Genomic DNA, 18822 nt, shown 5'->3' on the forward strand with positions numbered 1-18822 from the left:
GTCCAGCCTCCCTGCCCCAGCTTGCTCCATATTGGATGTGATGGGGTTGGCGCTGGTGGGTGTTGGGGATGTGGGGAAGAAGGCAGAAGAATGCAGTGTTGGAACTAACACAAGGAACCTCAGAGGACAAACTGGATAGGGAGAAAACAGGAGGTTTTCCTGATCAGTTATGAGAACAAAGAACGACATGAGAAATGCAGTGAGCAGAGAATGTTTATTGAAGGATGTTTGTATCAAAGGCACAGTGCACACCCCAACAAAGAATCAGAAAGAACAGAAACCCAGAGGAGGTCAAGTGAAGATGGGCCTGGCCAGGCCAAGCTTGGTGGAAAGGAGTTCACAGATCCCTGGGGGCACAAGTTCTGGGGACCTCCATAGTCTGCTACTGACCTGTGGACACGATGGAGCCTCCAGGTGAGGCCAGATCCCAAGGAGGTCAAGAGTCCTGAGACCAGAGAGAAGGAAGTAGATGGAGATCTGATCCACTGAGTGTGGAATGGGGAGTAAGCTCCCAGCAAGAGGTGTTCTTCTCCACACCAAGACATATCCCCCTCAGTCTGGAGATGTAGCTTCAGGACCAGAGGATGAAGACACAGAGGTGAACCTCAGGGCTCAGGGCTGCCATTCCTGTCCCTGTGTGGAGGGAACTGGTCTTCAGGACTACTGGAGGACTGTGACCAGAACCTTAGATCTTGCATTGGCAGTACACAGGATCACAGCAGCTGGATTAACAGCAGCAAGGTTTACAGCAGCTGGACTGACAGCAAGATGACCCACAGCCTGAAGAGCAGCAGGGCTTGCAGCAGCTGGACTGACAGCAGCAGGGCTTGCAGCAGCTGGACTGGCAGCAGCAGGGCTTGCAGCAGCTGGACTGACAGCAGCAGGGATTGCAGCAGCTGGACTGACAGCAACAGGGTTTGCAGCAGCTGGATTGGCAGCAGCAGGGCTTACAGCAGCTGGACTGACAGCAGCAGGGCTTACAGCAGCTGGACTGGCAGCAGCAGGGCTTGCAACAGCTGGACTGGCAGCAGCAGGGTTTGCAGCAGCTGGACTGACAACAGCAGGGCTTGCAGCAGCTGGACTCACAGCAGCAGGGCTTACAGCAGCTGGACTGGCAGCAGCAGGGCTTGCAACAACTGGACTGACAGCAGCAGGGTTTGCAGCAGCTAGACTGACAGCAAGATGACCCACAGCCTGAAGAGCAGCAAGGCTTGCAGCCTCCACAGGAGCTACAGCCTCCACTGCAGCCCCCACAGCTGGAGCAGGAACAGACAGGCACACAGCAGCACACAGGCTTGCAGCAGCACACAGGCTTGCAGCAGCTGGAGCCACAGCCTCCACAGCTGGAGCCACAGCCACCACAGCTAGAGCAGGAACAGGCAGGCACACAGCAGCACACTGGCTTGCAGCAGCTGGAGCCACAGCCCCCACAGCTGGAGCCACAGCCTCCTGAACAGCCACAGCAGCTCATGGTTCTGGTGTTTGGTTGAGGATGGAGGAGGTTAGAGGAGCAGATAGAGAGGAAGTGTGCAGGTGTGGAGCCTCCTGCTCCTGGGGCCTTTATATCCCTGCCCAGGGTCAGGTGTGAGGCACATGTGGTTTCTTCCTTGTTCTTGTCCTGTTTACTCTGGACTTGTTTGGTGGTTTTTCTTTGGTCTGTTGACTCTCTATAGTTGGAATGTAGGTTTTCTGGGGTAATTTCCTGTGGAATTCATACTGAAGGAAAACTCTCTCTGACTTCATTCACATCATTGAGTGTGGCCTGGTTGGGACTTGGGCTCTTACACCCCTTTGTAATTAAGCAGGTTCCATTGTGGGCCCCTCTTCTACAGAATGGAGTGACCAGAATGGCCTCTGGGGGTGTGAAGGTTTTGTGAGATGATCTCTGCCTTATGCCTTCCTAAGCTCCTCACATCCCGGGCCCCCTGCTAAGGGATCCAGCCTCTGTGGTGCTTTGTGTCTGAGGCATGCTAGGCTATTGCCCTCCTGTCAAACTTCCAGCTCTCAGATGCCCTCAAACCAGAGCCATGCCACCCTCTGCTGTTTCCCATGGTGTGACCTCTTCCTGGTGGCCACAGAAATGATGGCAGTGTGCTCCACTGTGGGGAAATGGGGTCTTTGCTTCCTCTTTCCTGTTCCAGGACAGTCTCTGTAGCTGTAACATTCCTAGCGTGTATGATATTCTGAGAGACATGTGTGTCTCTCCCTTCAGCTATCAGACTATTGAATTACAGTCCTCAAGGAATTGAAGTTTCTCTGTGAGTTTCACACCAGGTATTCTTGGTTGTTTTTTTACTTTTTTGAGGGGCCTGCCACCCAATTCCCAAATAAATCATACTCAGAGGCTTTTTTTTTCTCCCGAGACAGGGTTTCTCCATGTAGTTTTGGTGCCTGTCCTAGATCTCACTCTGTAGACTAGGCTGGCCTTGAACTCACAGAGATCCTCCTGGCTCTGCCTCCCGAGTGCTGGGATTAAAGGCATGCGCCACCTCCACCTGGTGAGGCTTATTCTTAAATATGAATGTCTGGCCTTAGCTTACCTTGTTTCTTTCCAGCTTTCCTTAACTTTAAATTATTCCATTTACTTTTTGCCTCTGGGCTTTTCCCATTCTTTTACTTCTGTTGAAAGACCCCTGGCTGAGATCTTCCTCCGGGAGAGACCCCAAACCCAAGGAACACACCGAAACCACAGATCAGATGCAAAAGCAAGAGGGTTTATTTAGACCAGGTACCTGGGGCGAAGTCTCTTGGAGGACTTGCGCGCCTTCCTAGGGCAAGGGGGACTTTTTATGGGATCCCAGGGGCAGAGGCGCGGTTACAGAAACGAGAAGCATAGTTACAGGGTCCCTATTGGTTGTTTCAAAGAAGGCCAGGGTGAACTTGGGGTCGTATGTGTGTGGCTGATTTGGCCTTGTCCAGGCCAGCTGCTTATTCCTCAAGGCCAGGGGGCCAGCCATAAAATATCCTGATTCGACTCAACTGTCTTTCTCCCAAGGTCGCCGACCACAGTTATCTCTCTTAAGGCTGGCCATAGCTATCTCTGTCAAGGCCGGGTGGCTGGCTATGGCTGTGAACTCCTGTTTTTCTGATTCCTTCAGAATGGCGTTTCTTAGGCTAAGTTATAGGGGCGGGGGGAGCATTTCATTGGCCCAAAGCCCCATGTCCTCATAATGGAGCGGGGGTCTTTCACTGTAAATCTTACTCTTACTAAATGGCTTGCTGTGTAGCTGGGTGGCTGGCCCTTGGAGTCCTCCTCCTTCTCTGGCTACTACTTCCTTTTCTTTCTTCCCAGATCTCTCTTCCTAAATATTCTCTCTGCCTGCCAGCCCACCTCTCCTTTCTCCTGCCTTGCTATTGACCATTCAGTTCTTTATTAGACCATCAGGTGTTTTAGACAGGCACAGTAACACAGCTTCACAGAATTAAACAAATGCACATAAACAAAGTAACACACCTTAAAATATTATTCTACAACACTGGGGAAGGGAAAGGCTGAAGCCTGGTGCCAGACAGATGGGGAGCTTGTCTCCCAGAGATCTCACAGAGTTCTGAGAACTTGTCAGACCACCTTGCAGGAGAGACTGGAGCTGACAGTGTTGGGTCAGTACAGGTAGGACCACCCCTTGACCAGGACTGCTTAGTTATGCACACCTCCTGCCCTCTTTTTAAACCCAAATTTCATGACAGGACCTGAGGTCACCGGACATCTTTGTTCCTCATTTCAATGTGGCAAATCTGAATAATTCTCCTTTCTCTGCTTTTTACTATGTCTTGTCTGTTAATGGGCCCATTAAGAGGGGGCTGGGTATAGGTTGTTAGAGCTGTTGGGGCCCAGGCTTGTACCCTAATAACTCTGGTAACAATTCTGATTACACATTTTTTTCCTTAGAAAGTTGGTCCAGGATGGAGAGGAAAGATTGAATGGTCCCATATAGCCATGGAGTCACTTTATTCTAGGGATGTTTTCCTTCATCTTTCCACTTCGGCCACGCCAACTGCTTTAATCTCAACTAGGTGAAGCAGAGAAATGAATGTTTTGTTTTTCTTTTGGAGTCTAGACAAAGTCATTTCTTGGTAAGTTTCTTCTTGATCTGTGCCTTTCAGTTTGGGTCCTGTGAACGACCACATGGCTGTTCTTTTTGTCTCTCTCCTCATTGGTATAGGTCTCCAAGCTTTGACTGTTGAGCACCCAGGAGAGCAATTTCAATAGCTGTTCACTTTTAACTTTCCTGTACCATTCAGGCCAAGCTTAGACAATCTTTAGTGGCACTTGGGTGTTTCAAAGGGCTTCTTTACACGTTTTTCTCCCTTGACCTCAGAAAAGTGAGTTTGTCATGCCTCTGAAGGAAGCTGGTACCAGATGTTACAGGTGTCTCTCTTCTTGAAGTAAATAATTCAACCAAAGCATGGAGAAGACCCACACAGACTCAAGCCGACTGAGAGGGAGAAGTGGACATGGGTCCCCCCGCCCCCCTGCTAGCCAAGAAGCTATCAGAAATTGATGTCTACTGGCAAACGAAAAATAGGTGTCCTTCCGATAGTCTCATAGGTATATTAACCACACTTACGGGCAGGCCCCGTGTATCGTAGTAAGCCCCAGGAGTAGTTGACCAACACAAAGCAAGCTCTGTGGTATTTTTTGTGGACTTTTTGTTTCATTTTGCTTTGGTTTTGGCACTTTTCACCTTATGGATCTTTTGCTTGTTAGTTTTGATTTTTGTTTTTGTGTGTTTTTTAATTTAATTTAATTTAATTTTACAATATAATTTAATTCTACATATCAGCCACAGATTCCCTTGTTCTCCCCCTCCCGCCCCCCCTTCCCCCCAGCCCATCCCTCATTCCCATCTCCTCCAGGGCAAAGACTCCCCCGAGGATTGAGATCAACCTGGTAGACTCAGTCCAGGCAGGTCCAGTCCCCTCCTCCCAGGATGAGCCAAGTGTCCCTGCATAAGCCCCAGGTTTCAAACAGCCAACTCATGCACTGAGCACAGGACCCGGTACCACTGCCTGTGTTTTGTTTTTTTGTTTTGTTTTTTTTTTTAATGTGTATGTGTTTCTTGGGTTTTTATTTTGTTTTTGAAAGAGAGAGACCATAAAGTTGGGTGAGTAAAGAGGTGTGAAGAATCTGAGGGAACTGGGGGTGGGGCATGAACAAAATACAGTATATAAAAAATTTCAAATAAGCTGGGCAGTGGCAACCTATGCCTTTAATCGCAGCATTCGAGAGGCAAAGGCAGGTGGATCTGTGAGTTTGAAGTCAGCCTGATCTACAGAGCAAGTTCCAGAATAGTCAAGGATATGCAGAGAAACTGTCTCAAAAATCAACAACAGCAATTTTTTTCAATTAAAAAAAAAGAATTCAGCCAAAAAATATAGATAGTTTGATCAGAAGTTTATTTAGCAAAGCACACATTCCAAATAAAGTTTGAAGTGGTCTACCCCAAGGCAGTGATCAGCCTGGTGGCTTCTGGACTCTGGGTTTCAAAGAAGGGTTCACGAATATTTATGAAGCAGGTAACATTCATTGAATTAGGTGATCCCTTTCCTTTTCCAAATCATGGTGGACCAGATCTTTCTTTCCATGATCTCCACAAAAGGTGTGTGTGTGTAAACCATTATGCAGAGGATGTTATTATGACCTTACATCTTTTGAGAGTGCAGACCCTTCATCAGTGCATAAGTCTGGATGCCCAGAAGCTTTCAATCCTGATATAACAGGATTAACCTATCTTAAATTTTAAGGCGGTTTAACCACAAAAGGTCCACCATAAGCATGGAGACAGTCTCCAATACACAGCTGCAGTTTTCCTTAGTTATTCATATTTATCTCCTCATTTGCCCAGTATCATAAGGACCTATGAGAAGGTAATATCTACTGGCTGCAAAGAGACCTTGCCAGAGCCTCAACCTGCCAGCCCTTGATGCTGCCCTCTGCTACAAAGCCCAGAGAAGACCATGCCTATGACATATCATGAGTGCCACGTAAGCCACAATGTGATGCTTTTTTGTTGTTGTTTCTGTGGCTCAAGGTTAACAATAAATATCATAGGTAAGGGGTGGATATGGGGCCCAGCAGGGAGATGAAGGCTGAGGCAAAAGGAGGTGCTGAATGACATTTTGGGAAAGATTGTAGGGTTTGGTAACAGGTAAGACAGAGGGCACCAAAGATGCCCACAAGTTCTTCATTGTGGAAGGTAGGAAGACATGATTCCCTGATCCAGGAAGGGTGCCTCAGATGAACCCTGTTCCAAAGCACCTCAGAGACTACTTTGTCTGGGAAAAGGGTCTTAACAAATGTAATAAGCTACGATGGGTCCATAACAGACTGTGGAGGCCTCGTTACACACGACTGTCCTACAAGAAACAGGACCATGACAGACACATGGGAGAAGAGCACATGGGCAAGACAGAATAGCAAGCCAACGGCAGAGGGCACAGGAGGACAGAGGTCACAGCCACTGCTCTGTGACACCTCAGTTTCAGACGTCTGGCCTTCACAATCCTATTTCTTTTTTCCCTGTTATTGTTTTTGTTTTCTGGTTTTTGTTTTTGTTTTTGTGACTCTGGGATAGAGTCTAGGGTCTCCCTTATGCTACACCATTGCCTACACTGAGCCACATCGACATGAGACCTTTGTGTTGGTTTCTTCATTTAAATCTCCTGCTCTGTAGAACTCTGTGATGGAACCTTAGCAAAGGGAGGCCATGGGGAGCAAGGAACAAGGGTCACAGCTAAAACAGCTACTAAGCTGCACAGGCTCCTAATTACACAGACTGAAAACACACGATGATGGCAAAAGCTCTTGAGAGGTATGCAATAAATTTATTTAATAATTCAGGTACAGCATTTAACAAAGGGAGAGCTCCTGGGTGAGTCACAGCCACAGAAGCAGGGGAGAAATGGAAGAATCCTTTCCCCCATGATGTAACTTGGAGGTCTCCAGTGCCACCATGTCCTGGAGATTGAACTCCAAAGGAAGTAGGGCTCAGGCAACTGGGAGGAGTGTGAGGTTGAGGGCTAGGGTGAGAGGGGCCAGTGAGGCCTCTGTTCTGAGGATATCCAGTCTCAGAATGTTCCTAGGAAGTGAACTGGAGCCTTGGAATTCTGGGAAGGTGGAGCAGTGAATCCAGGAAAGACACAGGATTTAGGAGTTTGGGCAGGATTGAGGACATGGTATGCTTCATAATCTCAATGTTGCAGGCTGGGTGCTAATATTGGCACCCCAGCCTGCCATAATCCAAAGAATAGATGCAAGTTTTTTCAGGATGTCAAAATGCAGTTTCCATTGATCCTTGAGGACAAGATTTTCAGGACCCAGCTGAGGTGTGTAGACAGAACCTCAGATCTTACACTGGCAGCACACAGGGGCACAGCAGCTGGACTGACAGCAGCAGGGCTTGCAGCAGCTGGATTGACAGCAACAGGGCTTGCAGCAGCTGGACTGACAGCAGCAGGGCTTGCAGCAGCTGCACTCACAGCAGCAGGGCTTGCAGCAGCTGCACTCACAGCAGCAGGGCTTGCAGCAGCTGGATTGACAGCAGCAGGGTTTGCAGCAGCTGGACTGACAGCAGCAGGGTTTGCAGCAGCTGGACTGACAGCAGCAGGGTTTGCAGCAGCTGGACTGACAGCAGCAGGGTTTGCAGCAGCTGGACTGACAACAGCAGGACTTACAGCCCCCACAGGAGCCACAGCCTCCCTTGCAGCCTCCACAGGAGCCACAGCCTCCCTTGCAGCCTCCACAGGAGCCACAGCCTCCCTTGCAGCCTCCACAGGAACCACAACCCCCACAGGAGCCACAGCCGCCCTTGCAGCCCCCACAGGAGCCACAGCCTCCCTTGCAGCCCCCACAGGAGCCACAGCCTCCCTTGCAGCCTCCACAGGAGCCACAGCCTCCCTTGCAGCCCCCACAGGAACCACAGCCTCCACAGGAACCACAGCCTCCCTTGCAGCCCCCACAGGAACCACAGCCTCCACAGGAGCCACAGCCTCCCTTGCAGCCCCCACAGCTGGAGCAGGAACAGGCAGGCTTGCAGCAGCACACAGGTTTGCAGCAGCACACAGGCTTGCAGCAGCTGGAGCCACAGCCTCCACAGCTGGAGCCACAGCCTCCTGAACAGCCACAGCAGCTCATGGTTCTGGTGTTTGGTTGAAGATGGAGTAGGTTAGAGGAGCAGATAGAGAGGAATTGTGCAGATGTGGAGCCTCCTGAGCCTGGGCCCTTTATATCCCTGCCCAGGTGTTTGCACTCAGCTCGTGATCACTTCTTTTTTGCTTACATGTAAACAAGACTTATTTTTAATCTCTGCAGTCCAATGAACTACTGTTAGTTCAAGGAAGGAAAACAGGAAGGGAGGAAGGAAGGAGGAATAAGGAAGGTAAGGACAGAGGGAGAGAAGGAGGGTGTCAATCTTGTCACACATTTCAAAATTTTCTGTTTTCCTTCCAGGTGGTTTCTAGTACTGTCTTCAAAGTTTGTCTGTTTTTCCTTTAGCAATTTCCAATATGCCATTAGGTCTATCCATCATATTTTACTCCAGACAGTAGTTTTTATCTCTAGAAGTTCCATGGGGTTGCTTTATGCTCTCTGATGGCCACAGGTGAAGGCTCACATGGCTGTAGAAGAGGAATAGGAAGTGAAAATCCTCTTGGGGCCTAGGAATGGGAAAGGCTCAGCACCCAAGCGTGGCATCAAGACCGTGGCATCAAGATCGTGGCTGGCCGTGTCAAAGGAGGGTCGTCTCCAATGACAAAATCCTCCCCTGTCTCCAGAATAAGTCCAGCACAAAGGCAAAGCCATTTCTACACATGAGCTGGTGTTTAATGGAGGGGAATATGAAGAGGGCAGCCAACCAGGAAGACTGGAGGCTGGAACTGATGTCTGACTGTGGGAAGTCCTCCACCTTCCAATCTGCTCCACCATAGGCTGCCCTGATTAGGTTTTTGTTTGTTTGTTTGCTTGTTTTTGTTTTCATTTCTTTTTATGGTGTTTTGCCTGCATGTATGTCTGTGTGGGGGTGTCAGATCCCCTGGAACTGGAGTTACAGACAGTTGTAAGCTGCTGTGTTGGTGCTGGGAATTGAACCCAGTCCTCTGGAAGATCAGCCCATGCTCTTAACCATTGAGCCATCTCTCTAGCACCCCTGCTTAGTTTTTATATCAACTTGGCACACACTAGAGTCATCTGGGAAGAGGGAACCTCAATTGAGAAAATGCCTCTATCAGATTGGTATGTAAGTAAGTCTGTGGGAGGTATTTTCTTTCCTTCCTTCCTTCTTTTGTTTTGTTTTGTTTGAGACAGGGTCTCTCTGTGTAATAGTCCTGACTGTCTTGGAACTTGTTTTGTGGATCAGGCTGGCCTCAAACTCACAAAGATATGCCTGCCTCTGCCTCCAGAGTGTGCAGGGATTAAAAGCTTGTGCCACCGCCGCCCAGCTGTGGGCGGGCATTTTCTTGATTGATGATTTATGTGGGAGGGCTCAGCCTACTGGGGTCAGTTCTATCCCTGAGCAGGTGGTCCTGGGCTCTATAAGAAAGCAGGCTGAGCAATCCATGGAAAACAAGCCAGTGAGTATTTTCCTTCCACAGTCTCTGCATCTGCTCCTTCCTCCATTTTCCTGCTCTGACTTCCCTTCATGTTGGACTGGAAGCTGGAAGATGAAATAAACTCCTCTTCACAAGCTGCTTTTGGTAATGGCGGGTATCACAGCCATAGAAAGCAAACCAGTAGAGCCGGCTCACAGGAGGAGATTGCAGCTCCAGGCTCTTGCCTCCCTTCTTCTGTATATACTCCTTGCCTCTTTTCTGCCAGATGACTTTTCTAGTTAGTTATTTTTATTTGCTTTATGGTTTACATGGTCTTGTCATGGATTCTCAATGCTGTCCTTGATTATTTCCTTAAAAACAAAAATTTTTAAAGTTGTGTGTGATAGTAAACACCTTAATACCAGCACTGACTGGGGCATGGAGTAGAGGCAGATGGATCTCTGTGAGTTTGAGGCCTGCTTGGTCTATATAGCAAGTTCTAGGCCAGCTCAGCAACATGGTGAGAAGCTGTCTCAAGATACTAGGCAGAACAAAGCGAAATAAAACAAACCTCCGAAGTAAGGGGTTTCAGGATGACATTCTGTGCATCCAGTCAAGTGTATCATGTATTGACCATATTCACCCCCTTACCCTTCCTGTTCTCTTTCTTCATTCCAAATAGTGTCCTCCTCTTCACAAACAGTCCCTCTTCTGCTGTCATGCCATTACACATATACACATGTGTGGGGATTGCTTACTTAATATAATATTTCCCAGTAACAACCACTTCCCTGAACATGACATCATTTTATTCCTATGGCCGAAAGCTCCATTGTGTATGTAAACCACATTTTCTTTATCCATTGGTCTGTGGACGTACATCTCAGCTGACCCCATGACCTAGCTGTTGTGTGAAGAGTGTGGTTTGAAGGAGTCTCGGCTGTGTTGGCTTGGGTCCTTTGACTGTCTTCCCAGGAGTAACATGCGGGGTCTCCTAGTAATCCCACTCTTAGTTTTTCAGGAACCTCGGCACAGGTTTCCATAGTGGCTACAGCAGTTTTTAAGGGCTTCTCTGCATTTTGTTTGTTATTAGTTTTTGTGTTAATTTGTTTGTTTGTTTCAAAACAGGGCTTTTTTGGATGTCCCAGATCATGCTCTGTAGACCAGGCTGGACTTGACTCAAGAGATTGAACTAACTCTATCTCCTGAGTGCTGGGATTAAAGGCATGCATCACCACTGCTCAGCATTGTTACTTGTTTTTAATGGGAACCATTTTGACTGGGATGAGGCAGAACCCAGTATAGTTTGGATTTTTCATTTCTCTTATAATAAGGATGTTGATTTTTCTTAGTGTAATTCCTGGCAACATGTACTTTATCTTTTATTAATTTCTTAGGTTTATTTTATTTTATTTTATTTTATTTTATTTTATGAATGTTATGTGGTTCACAGTTTGAGAGTACAGTCCACTGTGGTCAGCCAGACATGGTAGCAAAAACAGAGAGATGGATGCTCCCTCTCTCCTTATTCACTCTAGACCCAAGCCCATGGGATGTTTCAGTCAACTGTCAGGGTAGTTTCTTTTCCTTTCTTATTTTTAAAGATTTATTTATTTATTTTATGTGTGTGAGTGTTTTGCCTGCCTGCATATGTGCACTACATGCATGCAATGCCTGAGGAGGCCAGTAGAGAATGTCAGATCCCCCTGAAAAACGAATTACAGATAATTGTGAGTTGCCCTATGAGTGCTGGGAATTGAACCCTGGGTCCTCTGGAGAGCACTCAGTGCTCTTAACTGCTGAGCCATCTCTCCAGGCTTTTCTTTTTGGAAAAATGCTAATCATTAGTTCATGTTTAAATATGATACTTACTTTGATTTAATTTTTGAGAATTTTATACATGTATACAATGTATTTTGATCATATCCATTCTGTCTCTACTATATTAATATAAGCATCCTGGGGTGACACTATTATATTTTAAGGATAGTGCCATGTGAGAGCTGGGACAGGCAACTTAGGTCCTCTTTATGATCTGTTGAGACTATATATGAAACCACAGCTATCTAAAAATGAACCATTGAATCTCTAAGAAAGGAGTGGGTAGCTCAGAAGAGTTTCTGATTGCTGGGGTAGGTTGATGTTTATAACTTGCATGATAGTGGTAAGTGGCAGTTAGTAAGTGCCATTGAGATTGGGTGTGGTAGCAGAGGTAGCAGTTAAGTAAATTACCAGGTAGCAATTGGTAAATTAAATCCTAAGTGTATTTGAAGGGTTCAATTATTGGGGGTTGCCTCTGTTTGGAAGTGGGTGGTGACACTAAGGAGGTTGGTCTGAGTACTGGGACAGTGGGGCCATTATTATCATGATGGAACAGGCTTGGAAGGGGCAGGTTCCAAAGCAGATCAGGGGGCTATTGGTGGCCCCATTGACTAATCTCCTGTACAAGGCTCACCCGTGCATCCTCTCTCTTCCCTTGGAATCTCAGCTTTCTGTCTGGATTTCACCCTCACAGGCCTGTGGTGGTTTGAAAGAAAATAGCCCTCAAAGGGAGTGGCACTATTAGGAAGTGTGGCTTTGTTGGAGTAGGTGTGGTCTTGTTGGAGGAAGTATGTCACTGTGTGGGTGGGCCTTGAGATGTGTTTTTCTCAAACTTCACTGAGTGTGACAGTCAATCAACTTTCTTTTGCCTGCAAGATGCAGCCAACACCACCTCTGCCTGCACGTTGCCATGATCCCCATAATGGACTGAAGCTCTGAAACTGTAAGTGAGCCACCCAATTAAATATTTTATAAGAGTTGCTGTGGACAAGGTGTCTCTTCACAGCAATAGTAAACCTAATTAAGATATGGCACTAGTTAGTGCCTGCTAGTCATTGTCACATGGTCTATCCTTCCAAACATGTCTCCAGACAGATAGTCTAGAAGGAGCCCAGGAGATGAGGCTCCTGGGAGTCAAGAAGAATTCTTCAGGCCTGAGCTGTCACCATCCATTTATTTCAGGACAGTTTGTCTTTGATCTTACAGTAGAAACATGCTGGGATTCTCCCTCAGTTCAGATTATTCAAGTTCCCAAACAGGAAAAAAAGTCATTCTGTCTTGAGAATATTAACACATTGGTCATATCTGGAATAGTGCAGCACTCAGCAGCTCATGCACTTACCAATAGCAGTTATCTTTATATATACACATATGTGTACACTCACAGATGGAGACACACACACCACAAAACACAGAGGATTCTATGATGTCAATGAAAGTAGGCTTCACCATTTTGGTATGGAGATCCTCCTCTCATTAGCAGACAGTTAATCATTCTGCAGAGAAGGATTCACATACCAAAAAAAAAAAAAAGTGGTGGAGCCAACTTTTATCACATTCACCTCTGTCTATGCTCCACCCACACCAGAGCCCCTACACTTGTCAACCAGGACCTATTTCTTGTTCTAAGTGCTGGAGTTTACTGTCTCTGGCTTTGGCACTGTTCAGCCACTGTTCTTTGGTCACTTTCATAGTGTCATGGATCCTCTGTGTTTTGTGGGATGTGCAGCTTCCCTTGAGTTATAGCTGCATTCAGTTTGTGTGTAATGCTAGCAGAGGAAATGTACCGAAGACAGTTGCAGCCACAGAGGCATGACTGCAATGCAGTGAAAGGATTTTAGTTTTTCTTTCATTTCTTCCTGTTTTAGTTTTACTTTTGTTGCTGCAATAAAATACCCTGGCAAGAGGACAGTTATGGAAAATCAAGGTTTATTTCAGCTTACAATTATGGACACTCACTGTAAGGAAGTCAAGACAGGAACTTCAGAAAGCTAGTCACAACATCTATGCAGTCAAGAGCTTAGAGAAGTGAATGCATGTGTGCTTGCTTGCTTGCTTGTGCTCAGCTCCATTTCTCAACTCTCATGCAATTCAGGACTCTGCCTAGGAAATGGTGCTGCCCACATCAATGAACTTAATCAAGACAAAACCACACAAGTCAACTCAATGTAGAGAATCTCTCATTGAGACTCTTCCCAGGTAACTAACCAGCACCCTTCCCTTCTCTCCCTCCACCCATAATAACCCTTTCATGCAGAATCATGGCCCATTCCATTTTGAATGGACCCACAGTAGCAGCAGGCCTTTCTCTGCTAATTGTGGTGTTGGTTGGTTTCATCTTGGACTGTAGGCTTCAAGGTTTTCTGGGCTATAGGCTCCTCATCTTAAATGGAAGAACTACTTGCCATCAGTAAAACAGATACCTCCAAACCTCTGTCAAAGGTGGGGAGTGCTCATTTCTGGAACTACTGGTTCCTCAGCAGATCCCACCCTACCATCTAGGAAGACACATCTATTGTATTCTGTGCTGTGTGTGTGTGTGTGTGTGTGTGAATGTGTGTTGCTCAGCCTTGTGCAGCTTGCAAGAGGACATTTAAAATGGGTTGTTCAGATCTGGTAGGACAGCTCCTTTGGTAAAGCACTTGCCATGCACGTTGCAAGTACAAAGACCCCTGATTCATCCTCAGGAACCATGTGAAATGGCAGGTAGAGTTTCATCTCAAGGAGAAAGAGATAGCAAAGTCCATGGGGATCACTGGCCAGCTGGCATAGTCCAGTCAGCAAGCCTCAGGCTCGTGAGAGACCCTGCTTCAAAGGAGATGGACAAAGTTCCTGATAGTGAGACCTGAAGTTGCTCTCTGGTCTCCACACATGTGTTCACACATTGTGCTGGCTAGTTTTATGTCAACTTAATACAAGCTAATGTCATCGGGGAGGAGGAAACCTCAATTAAGAGAATGCCTCCATATGGTGCGGTTGTAAGCAAGCCTGTATAGCATTTCCTTTTGATATTGGAAGAGGCCCCAGTCCATTGTGGGGCCTGTGGTCTGGGCAGGTGGTCCCGCGCGCTGTAGAAGAAAGAAGTCCAGCAAAACATGGGGAGCAATCCAGTAAGCAGCACCCTCAATAGTCTCTGCATCAGCTCCTGCCTCCAGGTTCCTCCCTGCTTGAGTTCCTGTCCTTCAGTGATGAACAGTGATATGGAAGGGTAAGCCCCACAAATCCCTTCCTCTCCAAGTTGCATTGGTCATGGTGTTTCATCATAACAAAATAGAAAACATTTGGTTACACACATTAAAACAAAATAAAGTAAAATGGGTTCATTTAGCTTAAATTTAATTTAGGAGACTATGTAGTTTTCCTAAATTTCCATTCATTTTCTACATCTTTTCTTCTGCACATGAGATACCCCCTTAAGTTCATGTATTCCAGTTCTTCACTAACTGCTGCTACAGCAGCCAGCATGAAGGGGACAGGGTGTTTTCCTAATTTCACCCCAGAGGTAAGAGGCTAAAATCACCCATCTCACTCACCACCTAGCCAAAAAACTAAGGCCACAATTCCTGTAATGAGGTTTCTGGGTCAACCCACATGGACCCAATTATGCCATCCAGAGCAGCACCCCCTGCTCTCTGGGAGGTTACACAACGGTGTGTCTTATTTGGCCTCATGCTGTGATGAACACCATGACCAAAAGCGACTTTGGGAGGAAAGGAAGGGAAGTCAGAGTAGGAGTATGGAGAAGGAGCTGAAGCAGAGGCCATGGAGGAGCACTGTTTACTGGGTTGCTCCCCATGGCTTGTTCTATTTGCTTTTTCATACAATGCAGGACCATCTTCCCAGGGGGGCAGTGCCCACAGTGGCCTGGGCTTTTCCAAATAAATCATTAATCAAGAAAATGCCCCAAATATTCCCACAGGGCAATCTGATCTGGGCAATTCTTCAGTGAAGGTTCCTTCTTCCCAGGTGACTCTAGGTTTGTGTCAAGTTGACAGCTGAAGGAAACTATGACACTTGAGAATCCTCAGCCTCCTGAGTGCTAGGATTGTAGGTGTGAGTCTCCATGTCCAGCTTAGATACTATATTTTAAAGAAAGAAGTAAGACTGTCAAGATGTCCCCATGGGTAAAAGTGTTTTCCATGTAAGCCTGACAACCTGAGTTTGAATCCCAGAATCCAAGAGAAAGGAGAAACCTTCTCCTGAAATGTGTGTGTGTTAGTGTGCACATGTATATATTGCTAAATAATAATCTATTAAATTAAAGAAAAACACATCTAGTTTTCCTACTAAAGTGCCTGATTCAAGAAGTAGAGCTTTGCTCTCTCCGCCATGCATCCCCACTTCCTAGTTCCCTTTTTCAACCTGGTCACGTGTTTGTGGTGCTGGAGTGACGCCATTTTCACTGCCACCCCTACACAGGTCCTGAACAGCAGGACCAGACCTTTGCTTTTGGTGCTCCCCTTTACATAGGACACAGGCTGCTCGTGAATGAATGTCTCCACTTCTCCTAGCTCAGGGGGCTTTGGAGAGCTTTTAGAGGGCAGGCTGGGTGTACAGCCCTCCTCTGCTGAAGGACATGACAGTTAGGTCTCCTTTACAGACAGCTCCATGTTAGGAAAGAATGCCACCTGCTGGAAGCTAGAAGAAAATATCCAGAGAGAAGAGCTTGGTGAGGCTAGGCATGTGGGTGCTCTCAGAGATCCTCAGGCCACTGAAATGTCTGCTGAGGAAGTCAGAGCCTTCCAAAGGGAGTTGTCGGAGGAGTGGGTCTGACCCGGCCAGGACCTGTCACAGCTTTAGAGCCGCTTTTGGCCTAGCAGTCTGGTTTCTCTTCTACCAAATCTAGTAAGGCATGAATGGAGCAGGGTCCCAAGAGAGGGAGGAGAGAGGTAGAAGGAGATGGGAGGCAGGAGAGACCCTAACTGCCTTCAGCACCACCATCATGCTGGTGGAATCCCACACAAAACAAGACAATGTGGAAACCATGGAGTGATGAGCGAGTGACAGAATGAATGAGGCATGATTACAGTTAGTCCATGTGATACTTTTTATTGGTTTGTGTTACTCAGTTTGAGACAAAGCAGAGGTTGTTGTTCCTCTGCATACTAGTCCAAGAACGTCTTTATACTCACCTTATTGCGGCAACACCAAGGGTTGACTCCTGCTAAGATAAAAAGACATGGCAGGAACGGTCTCGTGAGCTCAGATGGCTAAGTGGGCAGGCTATGGTGAGGACACTGTAGGTAGTATGACTCCAGAAAAGAATTTGTTAGGAGACAGTTGATGAGAAGATGACCTCTTCTTGGGAACTGGAAGCCAATATTGATTTGGTCCTGTGGGAAGCAGGGGTACTAAGGGACCATGCATCATAGTCTGAGACCCAGTGATAAACTGAAGGACACAGCTGAGGAAGCTCGTTCAGAAAGACAATGTCAAGTTGAGAGCTTCAGATCTTGCACTGGCAGCACATGGGGACATAGCATGATGACTTCAGCAGCTGGACTAACAGCAGGAAGACCCACAGCCTGAGGAGCAGCAGGGCTTGCAGCAGCTGGACTGACAGCAGCAGGGCTTGCAACAGCTGGACTGACAGCAGCAGGGCTTGCAACAGCTGGACTGACAGCAGCAGGGTTTGCAGCAGCTGGACTGACAGCAGCAGGGTTTGCAGCAGCTGGACTGACAGCAGCAGGGCTTGCAACAGCTGGACTGGCAGCAGCAGGGCTTACAGCAGCTAGACTGGCAACAGGAAGACCCACAGCCTGAAGAGCAGCAGGGCTTGCAACAGCTAGATTGACAGCAGCAGGGTTTGCAACAGCTCGACTGGCAGCAGCAGGGCTTGCAACAGCTGGACTGACAGCAGCAGGGTTTGCAGCAGCTGGACTGACAGCAGCAGGGCTTGCAACAGCTGGACTGGCAGCAGCAGGGCTTGCAACAGCTGGACTGACAGCAGCAAGGCTTGCAGCAGCTAGACTGACAGCAGCAGGGTTTGCAGCAGCTGGATTGACAGTAGGAAGACCCGCAGCCTGAAGAGCAGCAGGGCTTGCAGCCCCCACAGCTGGAGCAGGAACAGGCAGGCACACAGCAGCACACAGGCTTGCAGCAGCACACAGGCATGCAGCAGCAGGAGCCACAGCCTCCACAGCTGGAGCCACAGCCTCCACAGCTGGAGCCACAGCCTCCTGAACAGCCACAGCAGCTCATGGTTCTGGTGTTTGGTTGAAGATGGAGGAGGTTAGAGAAGCAGATAGGGAAGTGTGCAGATGTGGAGCCTCCTGCTCCTGGGCCCTTTATATCCCTGCTCAGGGTCAAGTGTGAGGTTGCACGTTGTCACTTCCTGGTTCCTGTCTGTGTCATAGTCTAGGACTCTCTTCTGCATGGTGCTACTAATTACCTCTATATCCTTATGCCTTTTCCTGACAGACTGCCACATCTCCCAGGGAATAACGTTCTCCAGTAAACACTGACAAGTATCTAGGTGATACTCAGCCCCCTTCCTTTGAGCTGTAAAGAGACAACATCAAGTCTTTCTCCCATTCCACAAATGCTGCACTTCTTGGGTGTTCGGACTTAAATCTGAGGATCATTTCAGTGCCTTTCAGGGTTTTATTGGAATGTCCATCTTTTCAAAATTATTTCCTATGAATTTGGCAATTTCATACTTTCCCAAAATTATGTCCATTTCTTCAAGTTTTCAAGTCCACTAATAAAAGTTGCTTCTGGTTTTATGAAATTCCTTTTTAAAATTTTGTAGCTGTGTGTTTAAACTTTTTGCCATGATCTTGCTTTATAGCCATGCTTGAAACTTGTGGCAATCGTCCTGCCTCAGGGGTGCACCACCATGCCCAGATTTAGTCTGTTGTCTTTAGAGTTCTTTAAACTCCTTTCTGAAGGAGTTTAATCTGCAGGACATGCCCACACACCCCAAAAAATCCAGGATGCTTTCCATTCTGAGAACCATAAATCACATTTTATAGTTTTCTTAAAGTAAGGGATAAGTTTCAGAATAGGTGACCAGGTCGAGTGTCTTGTACCTGTTCCCCTTATGTGTCCATGACTTGGACTTGAAGTTGTGCTCTTGGCAATATAGAATAGCAGCTGACCAATGGTGCTGACACTGCTAGGTTTCCAGACAGGTCAGGCATGGGTTAAAGTTCACTTTGAGCATGGGAGTGCATCCGTACCCACTTTAATCCCAAAGCAAGACCCCACTTCTTATTTTAACCATCTCTTTGTTTATTCTTTGTGTCTCTCACATCATGCATCTGCATCCTATTCATTTCCTCATCCCTGCATATCCACCCTCTTGTCTTATAACCCCCTCCCAAAATAAAATAAAATTTAAAAGAAAAAAGAAAAAAATCAGTCTTGTCATAGAAGCTGTAGTGTGTCACAGTGAGTCACACAGTAAATCCTTTTATTCATATATCTTTCCTTGCAAGTGTTCATTGCAAAAAGTCATTAGTCCGGTTCAAGGCC

At 47.0% G+C, this 18822-nt stretch overlaps 1 protein-coding gene across 1 annotated transcript; it reads right to left on the reverse strand.

Moving 5' to 3' along the window:
* Positions 1-7342: 7342 nt before the first annotated feature.
* LOC143272405 (uncharacterized) lies at positions 7343-17547 on the reverse strand. Its single transcript, XM_076566987.1, has 3 exons — positions 17481-17547; positions 8011-8109; positions 7343-7923 (listed from the first exon to the last, which is right to left on the reverse strand). The coding sequence occupies exons 1-3, from the start codon at positions 17545-17547 to the stop codon at positions 7343-7345; spliced, it is 747 nt and encodes a 248-aa protein (XP_076423102.1).
* Positions 17548-18822: the final 1275 nt, after the last annotated feature.

Source organism: Peromyscus maniculatus, chromosome 1 (assembly GCF_049852395.1).
Source record: "Peromyscus maniculatus bairdii isolate BWxNUB_F1_BW_parent chromosome 1, HU_Pman_BW_mat_3.1, whole genome shotgun sequence".
Classification (NCBI taxonomy): Eukaryota; Metazoa; Chordata; class Mammalia; order Rodentia; family Cricetidae; genus Peromyscus; species Peromyscus maniculatus.